Consider the following 14,021-nt stretch of genomic DNA (forward strand, 5'->3'; position numbering starts at 1 on the left):
ATATTGTGAGTCATTTGCTAAGGAATCTTTGAAATCAGTTGTCTATAGATATTATCTATTGTAATAGTTCTATATAATTAGGTATTAAGTATTATATAGATCTATTGGGTTGGTCAGATTCTGCACATTAAAAACGTGAAGAATCTGAGTATTATTCTATATATTGTTGAAAATAATTCTTCATGTTTCTCATGTTTCTGTATATGTTGTGAACAGAGACACTGAAAGACTTCTGTTCCAGAAAACTTTTTAAGGATGTTTGTATAAGTGAAGAGCTTTGGAAGATTTAGATAATTTCCTTGTCTGGAGCAGAAGGAAGATTTGTTTACTGTACAGTATAATAAAGATAATGTCTCCCTCTAGTTCAAAGATTAGACAGGTTTTTTTTTATAGCTCTTTATAAAAGATTAAGGTTTCCTGGGGACCCCTGGGTGGCTCAGCGGTTTAGCGCCTGCCTTTTGCCCAGGGCGCGATCCTGGAGTCCCGGGATCGAGTTCCACGTCGGGCTCTCAGCATGGAGCCTGCTTCTCCCTCCTCCTGTGTCTCTGCCTCTCTCTCTCTCTATCATAAATAAATGAATAAATCTTAAAAAAAAAAAAAGATTAAGGTCCTAAGCTTAGAGTTCCTCAGTTCTGACCTAAAACCCACTGTATGCGTAGCATCCACTTGGACCTGCCTCTATCACCCTCCTAGATCTTGGGGGAATAAGGACAAGGGGAACTGATATGATCATGCAGCTCGTACTATGCTATAAGTAACAAAATCCTTTGTCTCTGACCCAGGAATCTCATGTCTTCTCTCAGCACTCATGAAACTGTGGCAGACTAGTGCGTTAGCTTGCAAGTAGGATAAAATCTTAGATTCCTTACACTTCTTGAAATGCCAGAGAGGACCTTTGTCTATTTCCTTCCTGAAGAGTGAGAATCTAACTGCTAGCTTCTGGGAACCCAGTAGAGGAGAAGTTCTGTGTATCTCTGCATTCAGTATCAGGATTCCTATGTTCATATACCCATGCTCTCAGTTTTGCCAGGTGACTTTCACTTCAGCGGGCCTCTGTTGTATCTCCTTCAGGGAATAAGCCTTTATGCTTCTATGAAGGTGAATAAGGGGCAGCAAGCTAGTGGCATATAGTAAGAGAAAGGATATATGAATCTGTTCTGCTCTTTGCTAATAGGTCATCTTCTCAATTACGCATTGTCTGACTTTGTTTTTAAAATTGCTACCTTTCTTACCTTCTTTTCTCTTTCCTTCAAAGAACTTATTACCTATTACTTATTAAACATAGTGTATCATTTACTTAATATTTTTATTCTTTATTCTCCCTCCCATTAGGGTATAAGCTCCATTAGGTCAGAGATTTTAATCTCTATTTTGTTGTATGCCCCTAGTACCTAGAAAATGACTGTTATGGCATATACTTGGTAATCAGTCAGTATTTAAAGATATTGTTGATTGAATGAGTAAATGAATGGGAAGAACTTGGTGGATTTTTTGCCCATTGCTCCTGAGTTGAGAATAAAATTACAAAGTCATTGGTTCATCTTTTCAAAAGCTTTTAAGTATCGATATTGAGGATATAGGTGATTTTCACAGAAGATTAGTTATTGTCATTTCAAAGCAATTTAGAATAATTTATTTAGTATAGTTTCTTATTCCTGTGTTAGAATCCCTTTTAGGGCATTCTAACAGCAGGATTCCTTTTCTATTGGAGCATTTCTAGTGCTCTCAATAAATATTGGATATAGTTTATTGGTAGAGCCAATGAAGTTGACTAAGAAATTATTAAAAAGGGATAGCCCATGAGATAGGAGCAAAAACAGAAAAGCGTGATGTCTGGGTAGTCAAATTAAAGAAGTGTTTCAAGGGTGAGAGTATGTTTAACTTTCTGATGCTGATTATAAGCCTAGTAAGATGAGGTCTGAGAATTACTGTTGTATTTAGCAAAGGAGAAGACATTAGAGATCTTGATAAGAGCAGTTACATGGGCCAGAATCTACTTACCAAGTGAATTACTCATTGTTGTGTAAGAATTTGCCCCCAAAGTTAATTTAAAACAAACAACATTATGTCATAGTTTCTTTGGGTCTGGAATCCAGAAGTTGTTTAGCTACTTGCCTCTGTCTCATGGTCTCTCAAGAGGTCTATTACTTCTGCTGTATTCACACAGATCAACCCTGGGACTTTGTTGGAGGAATTGTACAAGGATTGATACTAACAGGTGAAACTCCCTGGGAACCATCTTGAAGACTAGCTATCACAAAATGGGCGAAAGCGAGAACGAGAGGGAAGAGTTAGAGATGTTGAATACCAAAGACCCTTTTGAGGAATTTTGCCAGGAAAAGGAGAAGAGAAAAAGGGAATTTGTCCAGGCATATCTGCAAGTCGATGTAGTAATAGAGCTTAGAGAATTTCTCTGATTATTTTCTCATGAAATAAGAACCAAGATTCTCAGTTGAAACTGAAGGACAGAAAATAATTTACAAAATAGTAATCTAGGAATGTGGAGAGAGAATGAATTTGGAAAATATAGTATGATTACTAAGCAGCACTGAGGGTCTATTCAAGACTAGTGATCTTGAATTAAAGCATAGTCAGTCAGAAGAGTTTTGTATTTTTCCCCAGCTATGAGCTTGTGAGTACAAGTTATGTAGTAGGTACAAGGGCAGGAGGTTAGATTTGTAAATGTTGGTATTTGTATCTGTCCTATCTGCCTAGATATGACAAAGCAAATTGGGATATATGCAAGAATGAGTGATAATGATGGAGTATGGAATTTAAGATGGGTAAGGAGGAAAGAATTTGAAAGAAGGTACAGGAATTGCAAAAAGGAGGAGGATTTGTGGAATCTACTAAATGAGGTCCAAAGATTGTTGAGCTTGTGGCATTAGAGTAAGCTGGAGAGAGGATATTGATTGAACTTTAAATTGCAGTCATAGGTAATGTAAAATTCTAGGGAATGACTATAGGAATGAGGAGCTAAGGAGGGCTAGAGTGCAACAACACTTAAGGAGAGGGGAAAGAGAACCTAAGAGGTTTGATTGCTGGAGTAGTTTTGGAAAAAGTGACCTTGAGTTAGGAAATGAAGCCTTAAAAAAAGAAAAAAAAAAAGAAAGAAAGAAATGAAGCCTTTAAGAGCTGAGGGCTTCCAGGCTTTGTAGCGACTGCAAAACATGAATGAAACTGAATGGTGCTGTCCAAGAGATTCAAAGCCAGTGGTGGAGGTGGTTTCAGAAAGGAGAGACCAAGAATGGCTAAAGGCATATCAGTGAGGAATAAAGAAGCTCCAGGTCCAGTAGTGGTAGAAGTATAGAAAAAGGAACAGCCCCCACTTGAGAGGGCTATGTTGGAGTGGGCATCCTTAGGAAAAGCAGTAACTAAACTTGTGCTTTTTGAGGCAGCAGATTCTAATTTCACAATAGCTGGGTATTTTGAGAAAAATCAACTTTCCTTTGATGAAAATTTTTTCTCCTTCTCAGCTCTTCTCTGAAATATTATAGAAGTTAAGTTTCTTAACTTCGATTGGTTTTCTTTCTGTTTGATTTCTTTTGAGATATTTGAGAACTTAGGAAAAATTGTAAGGTAGTACAAATAATTTTTCCTGAACCAGTTAATAGTAATTTGCCAACATGATGATGCTCACTCCATCATCCCATATACTTCAGTATCTATTTCCTCCAAACAAGAACATTCTTCTATACAACCCTAATAAAATCAAGAAATTAATGTTGATACATTATTACTGTCTGTCCTCAACCCATTCAAGTTTTGCTAGTTGTCCCAATAAAGTCGTTTATAGAAGAATGATCCAGTTCAGAATCATGGCTGGTAATTAGCTATTGTCTCTTTAGTCTCCTTCATCATAGAACAGGTCCTTTTTAATTTCCATGACACTGAAACTCTTAAAGACTACAATCCTATTAATTTGTAGAAAGTGCTTCAATTTGAATTGCTTTGTGATTTCCTCATGATTGGATTCAGGTTATGCACCTTTGACAAGAATATCTCTGAAATGATACTATGTTCTTCTCATTATATCCTAGTAGGTGGTACATGATTTGTCTGTCCCACTACTAATGATCTTAACTTGGATCATTTTAGACTTCCCTACACTAAACTTACTCTTTTTTCACTTCAAACATCTGCTTTTTCCCTTCATATCATATGGACTTAAGAATTTATTATTCAATGGATATTAATCTGTTACTGTCATAATTTATTTTGATGCTCTGTTCATCCCTGAAATGACCAGGGGTAGCCTCTCCAAGCTAGCTCCATGTCCTTTTGATATGTCCCCTTATTCTTTTAGCACTTCTTTTCTTTCTGGTATGAAAAGATGATCCAGACTTCTCTTGTCCTATCTGTGCCCCAGCTCTGGTGTCAACCATTTCTCCAAAAACTCTGGTTCCTTTAATGTAAGATAGTATTATGAAACCAATATTTGGGGATGTGTTCCTCCCAGGGCTTTTTAGTGGACAGAGCTAGTGAGTTATGTATGTACACACACATATATTTACATATGCATATGCAAATTTGCACCAATCTTTATCTAAATATATTGTGAAAAACATGAGTTCATGTATTTCTAATTTCAATCCAGTACCATAGAATTCATTTATATTTGTTATATCTACTTTCCATATACATCCTTTCTCTGAAAGATTTTTTTTTTAAGATTTTATTTATTGATTCATGAGAGACACAGAGAGAGGCAGACATAGGCAGAGGGAGAAGCAGGCTCCCTGCGAGGAGCCCAATGTGGAACTCAATCCCAGGACTCTGGGATCACACCCTGAGCTGAAGGCAAAAACACTCAACCGCTGAGCCACCCAGGCATCCCTCTGAAAGATTTCAATGAGAAACCTGACTTTCATTATCCTTAATATAGTATTTTATGTAATCATTCTCTCATATGTGCCGGTCTCTTCTCACTGCTCCCTCTCCCTCAGAATGCTCTTCCTACACCTCTTGGGCTTCAGCACCTCATGCCAAGTCACTTCTTTGTGTAGATACTCTTCTCAAAACCACTTGAACATACTAAGTCTTTGTATCAGGACTTCCTTCTGTAGGGGATGTTGGTCTCACCTTACTTTACCCCCACGAGAGTTTATCAGGCTGCTGCTGTGCATACCCACCCTCACCATCATCATCATCCTTTTTGGACTTCTATGCCTGTACCTGGCTGCCCCTCTGCAAGAACACCTTCCTCACCTAATTTGGGCTCCAGCACCCCCTTTACCCTGCACCCTTAGTTGTTCTTCCATGTAGTTGCCCTTTTCGTCTTGCTTGGGCTCCCAATACCTCACCCTAAGTTATCCCTCCACCAGGATTGCCCTCTTCATCCTACATAAGCTCCAACATCAGGCAGCCACTCCATATGGATATCTCCTTATTCCATTTAGACTGTAGTATCCCACTCTGCCCCCTGCTCTGCAGAGATACCCACCTTGTTTAAATGTTTAAGTTCCACCTTGTTGTAATGGCCTGACACCTGCAACCTGGATGGAAGTAGACCATTTTTACATGTAAAGGGCACAGTCTTCCACAAGACTGAGATGACTTCAGACATAAGGTCGCACTTCAGGGGTCCACAAGTTACACCCACATTTCTGATTAGATGGCTACAGATTTGGGGTTCCTATTACCCCTTCAGGTTTGAAGTTGCTAGAACAACACACAGAACTCAGGAAAGCACTCTCCTTATTATTATAGTTTATTATAGCAAAGGGATACATATCCAAGCCAACCAAAAGAAGAGATACATAGGGCAAGGTCTGAGAGGGTCCCAGATTTGTGAAGCTTCTGTGTTCTCTCCCTTAGGAGACAGGATGTGTCACCATCCCAGAAAGTTTGTATGTGACAATATGTAGAGTATTACCAATCAGCGAAACTTCAATCTCCAGGCCCTTTTCCCCTCACTGGAGGTTGGGCTCCCATTATGTGTCTCAAGCCCCACCTTTCTTGGTCTTGTGTGGCCAGCCCGCATCCTGAGTCATCTCCTTACCATAAATTATCTGGGCCAACTGTGAATAAGTTCCAGCACTCCACTTCCCCCAGCCTCAGGTGTTCTCCCATGTAGTTGCCTGTCCAGGGAAATTCTAAGGATTTAGAGGCCATTTCCAAGGAATTGGGACAAAACCCAAACAAATCCTTTATTCCAAGGGATTAGAGGTTACCATTAAGCAACTAGGACAGTGGCCAGTCAAATGCTTTACTGTGCATCAGTGGAAGACTAAATTGCTTCCTTCTGAATATACATATCAATTATTCCTGTTAAGATAAATCTACCTTGAGGGGTGCCAGGATGGCTCATTCGGTTAAGCATCTACCTTCAGTTCAAGTGATGATCTCATGGTCCTGGGATTGAGCCCCAGGTCTGGCTCCCTGTTCATCAGGGAGTCTGCTGCTCCCTCTGCCCCTACCCCCTGCTTGTGCTCTCTCTCTCTCACTCTCTCTCTCTCAAATAACTAAAATATATATTTTTAAAATATACCTTGAGATTTTTTTCATGCACCTTCTCAGATTAAAATAAATTGTACAATTTTATAGTGGTTATCATGTACTTACTCATTTTTTATATAGAAGTTATTAAACTTCCAGAAGCGTTCTAATACTGCTATATAAAATGATAATGACATTGGAGTAATATAATCAAACTTATTAAAGTACTAATTTACTTGTATTAAATTTTTCCTTTTTACCTGTCAGTTACATATCTTATCTGTTTTAGGTGTGACTCTAGCCTTTCCAGCTTCAGTTCATGAATCTCTGATTTGCAGTAAAACATTTCAAATTCTATATAAAAATGAGGAGGTTGTTTTAAATGATGTCATGATCTTCAAAGTTAAAATGTTGTTGGATGAAAAAAAGGTAAACATCTCTTCATATGTATTTAGATAAATATTTTTTGTAGGGCTTCAAGACATATTTCTAACTTTCTATAAGTATTCAGAAAGACCCCTTATATTGTAATTTCTCTTTAGATTGAAGAAACCCTTGAAGAAATGAATTTTTTGTTATCCTTGGATCTACACTTCACAGATGGAGATTATTCGTAAGTAGGCTATTCAAACAAAGATCTTTAGTTTTCATAACTGCTATCTATTCCCCACTTGTTAGAATCTAGCTTCTCCCTTTTTTGTTTATTTGAACTACTTCTGTCTGTGGAGTCTCATAAGAGTAGTTAGGCGTATGTGTCCATTCCATGAGCCCCAGGTAGCAAATTATACAAGTTGAAGAAATAATTTCCTAGGCTCTAGAAACTCCACTGTTGACATAATACCACTACTATGAGACATTTAAGTATAACCGAACTCTTTCACTCTTTTACTGACCATCTTATGGCATGAGTGATGCCATCTTTAGTCAGGACTCTTGATGATTAGAGAGTTTTTAAGACTGATGACCTTTATACTTTGCAATTTTTTTCTAGTTCATTAATTCCTGGAGCCCTTGAGGAAGTTTTAGGATTGACTGTTGTGAACTTGTTCACACATCTGGACACATAGACATATATTTTAGGGACACACTGTGCTTGTGTTCATTTAAAACAAGAATCAGATTTGTTTAACAATTTTATTTTTGTAGGGTTTTTCTCTCATTTCAAATGTACTTGTAGAAATACTTGAAAATTACATATAAATTTAGATACTTGTAGGATACATGACTAAGCAGTCACATTTTAAAAGGTCTATATGAGATGTCCTCTTTACTATCATGGAGGAATAAGAATTTTTTATGTGGTAGCTACTACTCCCCTGTAAGAATGCCTTTGGGGTTATTTTTAAACCAAGTCAGAATTTTGTAAATGAAGTAGGCTGAAATGAGTAGTTTGTAAATTATAGGTAGTTATAATGTTTGTATGGGTTAAAATATATACACACATATACACAAACGCACTTGGAAATCATTCTCATAGCATTGTTTTAATTTTTTATATGTGTCAGTCTAATGACAGAGTATATCTATAATCAAATATCTACCAGCTGCTTGCTTAATTTCAAGCAGCACTTAATGATAAAATTTTTTACAAGAAAAATAATTTTAACTACATTTTATAGGGACGTTAGTGAAAATCTGTATCCATGGACTGGTAGAAAACTAAATATAAGATGTGGTTTATTTTCTTGTTATTAGATTTCACATTTCTGTTTAATGCAAATGTGATGCCTTAAAAATTATTCTCATTTTAAGTTTTAAAAAAGTAATTAAGTAACTAAATGTTTTGATCATTGAAACTACTCTACAAAATATTAGCCTTTACTAAATATGCCATACTTATATGTAAATGTGTTGCTTTTCTAGGGCAGATGATCTGAATGCCTTGCAACTAATAAGTAGCCGAACATTGAAGCTGCACTTTAGCCTCCATAGAGGCCTTCATCATCATGTTAATGTTATGTTTGATTATTTCCACCTTTCTGTTGTGTCCGTTACAGTTCATGCATCATTAGTTGCACTACACCAGCCACTAATAAGGTAAATTTAGCCAATACTCTGGTCCTTATTAATATAGTATCTTTCATTTTATAGTGAAAACATATACTTTGATAAAGATAATTGAAGTAATGAGGGAGTTCTAATTTATAATTATGAAATAAATGTTTTCAGTTTAGACTAGAGTAATAAAATAATAACTTTTAAGAACATGGAAACATTAGATTGATAATTCATTTAATACAGAAATATGGAGCAATCTTTGTCAAATAAACTAACCAAGGAAAATAATGCAGTCTGGAAATAACCATACAGCATTGTTTAGTCTGTATCTGTGTTTTTAAATAATGCTATATACTGTGTTCATCTTCTGGAAAAGTATTAGTTTTTTCTCAGTTTCTTGGTCTCTTCTCTGGATTGCCTAATTTTTTCTTAAATCTGTGCTATATAATAATTCTTGTTTTCTAAGTCATTAATCAATTTGTGTATCTTAACTAATAAACTTTTTAAACTATAACATGTACCATTTTAGCCTAAAGGTACATAATATTCTAGATTATAATAAATGCATTGAGATAATTATTTTCTCTGGCCACTTTCATAGGGAGATGTCTTTCATTATGTGAGAATATATTTCAGGCCCTTCAGTTTTTTCAATAAACATCATTCTCTTGTGGTATGAGCAACAGACGGACACTTTCAAAATTAGTAACTTAAATGAAAAGACTCCAAGTGGATTTGATTACTGAACTGTCTACAATTTTTTTCCAGTCTGATTCCAACAACTGATACTTGGGGTGATACTTCAGGGTTCAAATGTTAAAATGAAAATCTTAAAAAAAAAAAAAAAAGGATGCCTGGGTCGCTCAGCAGTTAAGCGTCTATATTCGGCTCAGGGTGTGATCCTGCGGTCCCGGGATCAAGTCCCACATCAGGCTCCCTGCATGTAGCCTGCTTCTCCCTCTGCCTATGTCTCTGCTTCTCTTTCTCTCTCTCTCTCTCTCTCTTTGTGTCTCTCATGATAAATAAAATCTTTAAAAAAATGTTAAACTGATTTATCAGAAAAACTAAATAGGTAATTCTGTATAATTACCCTCAAAGTTTATAGAAGACCAGTACAACTTAACCTATTGCCCACAAGTAACAGCTTCCTGTGGCACATATCCTTAAATTGTCTTAAAACCTCTGAAAAAAAAATAAAAATACAAAACCTCTGAGAACCTCTGCCATTGTGTAGTTGCATGGTTTCTTTGAGAGCACAGGGCCAGGAATAAATGTTTCTCCTAATGACTTGCTTTGCTTTCCTTATTCTATAGTTAGATCTGTAACTAGTTGTTTTGCTATCTTTGTCTTACCTCTTAAGCCTTTAGAGAGCTTGTTCTCGGTTATTAAAACTTTTGGATATGTAATAGGGAACTGTTCCTATTATGTAATTTTATTAAAAACTTCAAAAAAAATTTTAGATGTTGATTGAATAAATTAATATGTAATAACATGATAACTGAGTAAAACTTCTTTGATAAGAAAAGTGGCTTTTTTGAAATATAACTTTCAAATAAGTAGTATACAATATTATTTTTTATGAATTATGTCAGGTTTTAATGCTGAAAGTGTAATGATAAAATACATTTCTATAGTTTTCTAAATCTCTTGTAATTACCGTAGAATCCTAACTGAATCATTTCAACCATTACTTTTTTTTTATTTTTTTATAACACTGGCTCAGTTTCTCTTCTAAGAAATGTACAAACAGGGGATCCCTGGGTGGCGCAGCGGTTTGGCGCCTGCCTTTGGCTCAGGGCACGATCCTGGAGACCTGGGATCGAATCCCACGTTGGGCTTCTGGTGCATGGAGCCTGCTTCTCCCTCTGCCTGTGTCTCTGCCTCTCTCTCTCTCTCTCTCTCTCTCTCTCTCTCCCTCTCTGTGACTATCGTAAATAAATAATAAAAAAATTAAAAAAAAAAAAAGAAATGTACAAACAATTCATAGAGGTTAGCTCAGGTTATTCATGTTGCTTTCTAAGGCCCGGACTAAATAGAGTTAGTGATATTTATATCACCAATCCTAGTGAGTTAAATGTGTGCTTCCTCTTGCAATGCAGCAGTTTTTGCCACAGACTAGTAGGAAAAAGAGGCAGCTCATCTCCTAGAGACCGTCTACTGGAAGAAGACATTTTTGGCTCAGAATCAGAAGCCAAGAGGATTAACTGTTGGCTCTGGTTAGTGACTGGGAAGGATACTGAGGTGCTGCAGCAGCTGAGGTTGCTGGGCCTTACCTAGCTGCCATGGGCCTTCATATCCCCTCTCTTGCGGCTAGAACTTCACCATGAAAGAAGTTAACATCTTTCCCTGCCTTTTTCCTTGTCTGTAAATGAGAGATTGGAGAAGGGAAGCAAGAAAAGGGTAAAGAAAAGCTTTTCTGCTGGTGCCTGCTGCTGGAGGGGTCATGTTAAGGGTAACATTCCTCACTATGCTTTGACAAGTTTTTCCAGAAGTTTTTTTCTGGATGGATTTTTTTTTTTCTTCTCTAAACAAAATGGAAACGTATTTTACAATATCATCTTTTTAAATGTTATTTTTATTGAAAACAGTTTCTACTATCAACCCAACTAAAGACGTTAAATCAATTTTTTGTAATAAATGTAACCCCACAGAGGATTTCTTTCTTTGCTTTTTTTTTTACATAACCTATTTTTATGTTTGAACTTTTTTAAGTACACGTTTTATGCCTCAATTCTGAAAAACATATTGTAGCAAATGTAACTTACCATTGACTTGCAATGCCCTTCTTTGCTGGGATATTGATATTTTTGCAAAGCAAATTAATTTTTGCAAATGAAGGCTGCTTTCTGCTTATGGCAAAACTGATTTACTTCCCTGTCTTTTCCTTTTTGCCGAACTGCCAAACAGTTCAAATGCTTTGGCCTACTTACAACTAGCCGATACTTTATTTCAAAATTGTATATGGTTTTAAACATTCAAACAGAATATGCTTATTGTATAGAACTTACGGTTTATTAAATATAATATTAATACTAACATCAGTAATTTATATAATATGCGATTGAGACAGTAACTTGGACTACTTGAAGTTTGTCTTAATAGAGTTTCTAGATTTGTAGTAAAGAGAAAGGAAGTATCTTGTCTTTGAGAAAAAGAGATAACAAGTAGATTTGGTAATATTTCTTTTTTTACATTTACATGAGAAGCTCTTTATTCCTGTAACTAGCATCCTTATTTGATTTTTAACTTTATAAACTTGGTACCGGTTCTGACAGTCCAGCATTTCCAGATTAAAGCTTGACCCCCGTTTGTCATTTAACTACTCTAGATTCCACAGTTTTATCTTTAGAATTCTTTGAGATTTCCTGAAGCCCAGTTATGGAAAAATTCTCTCAGGCATCTAGTCTTAGTTTTTTATATATTCATTGCCTTTTCATAATAATTCCAATTACTAAAAAAAATTTAAGAGTACTTTAGAAATTATAACCATGCAAAAGTCTTGCTCTTTATCTTTAGAAAATTTTCTTTTGTAAACATTTAACATTCAAATAGACTATTATGACAATAATAATGTAATATTTATTCCTCCAGCTTTCCTCGCCCTGTGAAGACTACTTGGTTAAATAGAAATGCACCAGCACAAAACAAAGATTCTGTGATTCCTACTCTTGAAAGCGTGGTCTTTGGTATTAACTACACAAAACAATTATCACCAGACGTAAGAACTGATACATTCATACATCCTTTTTCCTCTCATTTTAAATGAAGTATTCTTTAACTGTTTCATCTGTGAATGTTATGTTTATTTTGTTTATTATCTTAGCTCAACAACTTACAGACCTAGTTAAGTATGATCTTAAAAAATTGATTGGTTCTGATTGTTTATTATGAAAACTAGCCTGATACTTAAAGATTTACCAGATTTAGTGGATAGAGGTCTTTGACACCCAGTGCCTTTTTTAACTTGTTATTGTTACCTCTTGCCTTTAACAGAACTGGTAGCATCACTCCAAAGGACCTTGTAAAGATCAGTTGCCAGGGTTGAAACCTAAGCTTGCAGTAGTACAAGTACAACCACTATTCCCTTAGAAGGAAATGGGCTGACACTATAAAAGCAGAGTATCTGTCCCTCACAAATGGAATGTGAATTTCAAATTTTCAAAAACCATAATTTAATCTGCTTGTTTTAAAAGCCCACTGTAATTGAAATTATTAGAGTTACATTTTATGTGTTTAAATTACTTGAATGAAAAAGAACAACTCCCTAAAATATTGCTGATTTTGTTTTTATGTTTTAGAATAACTAATTAATAAATGCTTAGGATTTTTTCCTTTGTTTTACTATTTCAAGTGTAATATTTTTAGATTTTTGATAACTAACATTCTATATCCCAAATCCATTCTTTGTTTAGGGTTGCAGCTTCATCATTGCAGACTCCTTCCTACATCATGCCTATCATTTTCATTATACACTTTGTGCCACTTTGCTGCTAGCCTTCAAAGGATTGCACAGCTACTTCATTACGGTAACAGAAGAGATTCCCTCTTGTCAGAAACTAGAACTGGGTATGTTAAAAGTAGCCAGACCTAACCTATAGTTCAAGTCTTCTCTTCATTCTCATTTTGCTAGTTATCAGCTTTGCCATAGTTTTTCTATACTAAACCTATAATGTTTGTAAGCTTCACTTTTACCTCTCTCTTGATTCCATCTTTTTTGACCCTTGGTAATTACTTTCTGCAATTAAAAAAAATTTTATGATATAGAGAGGTAACTCCTCCGTGCTAAGTTTGAAATGAGTCTTTTGATAGATTTTTTAAAAATATATGTCAATATGCTACTCCTATGAAAATATAACCAGAAAGCATACTATAAAGCAAATGTTGTGATTATCTATAGAATCATGGAAAGATAAACTAAATCCGTGCTTCAAATATTTAACAATCTAAGCAGATTGTGGGTACTTGGAACATTTTTATATACATTTGGTTTTAAGTGATCTCAAATCTTATTTTTTATTTCACTTCAGAGAATAATAACATTACTCAGTTTTAACATTTTGAAATTTAATCACTAAAACAATCCATCTAGATTTGAGTCCAACAAATGAAATCATTTAATATCTGCATATGTTATAATAGTACACAACAAAAAATCATATTGCCTTGATTTTGAGTATCATTTGTAGTTTGCAAAATGCTTTTGTACTTATTTTGCAGAAGATAAATTTTTGGGATTAGCCAAAATAAGTTTTTATTCAGACCTTTTTATGATAGTTTAATAAGCTTTTCTTTTCAAACATCAGCTGCTAGCTTATCTATTAAGCACACATTAGTTATCCCTCCATTAATTTATTAATAAATTAATTTTATCATTATATACTTGAATAAATCAAGAATTACTTTTCAATTTTACTTTAATCAGTGTTCTTTATTTCTTTGTTTCTCAAAGATCTCAGTCTTTTAACAATATTGATGCACTCATAAAAATAGTTACTGTTATTAGAAATGATTCTTGGGTTTGAGAGTACTAGCCTATTTTTATAATTGTCTATTGGGGGATTCATAAGAATTCTAGGAACATGTAA

General features: G+C 35.2%; 1 protein-coding gene across 14 annotated transcripts in view; it reads left to right on the forward strand.

Annotated features, from left to right (window-relative positions):
* Positions 1–14,021, forward strand: part of FAM135A (family with sequence similarity 135 member A) — a 131,761-nt gene that overhangs the window by 39,442 nt on the left and 78,298 nt on the right. For 12 of the 14 annotated variants that reach the window (XM_025991131.2, XM_072735139.1, XM_025991135.2 and 9 more), the window contains 5 exons: positions 6,728–6,867; positions 6,981–7,051; positions 8,302–8,475; positions 12,028–12,154; positions 12,849–13,002. In XM_025991131.2, coding sequence (XP_025846916.1) covers positions 6,728–6,867; positions 6,981–7,051; positions 8,302–8,475; positions 12,028–12,154; positions 12,849–13,002 — 666 coding nt within the window. The remainder of the gene's footprint in view (positions 1–6,727; positions 6,868–6,980; positions 7,052–8,301; positions 8,476–12,027; positions 12,155–12,848; positions 13,003–14,021) is intronic. The other 2 variants (XM_025991137.2, XM_072735140.1) reach the window with 1 other exon arrangement.

The sequence above is a fragment of the Vulpes vulpes genome, chromosome 1 (genome assembly GCF_048418805.1).
Source record: "Vulpes vulpes isolate BD-2025 chromosome 1, VulVul3, whole genome shotgun sequence".
Classification (NCBI taxonomy): Eukaryota; Metazoa; Chordata; class Mammalia; order Carnivora; family Canidae; genus Vulpes; species Vulpes vulpes.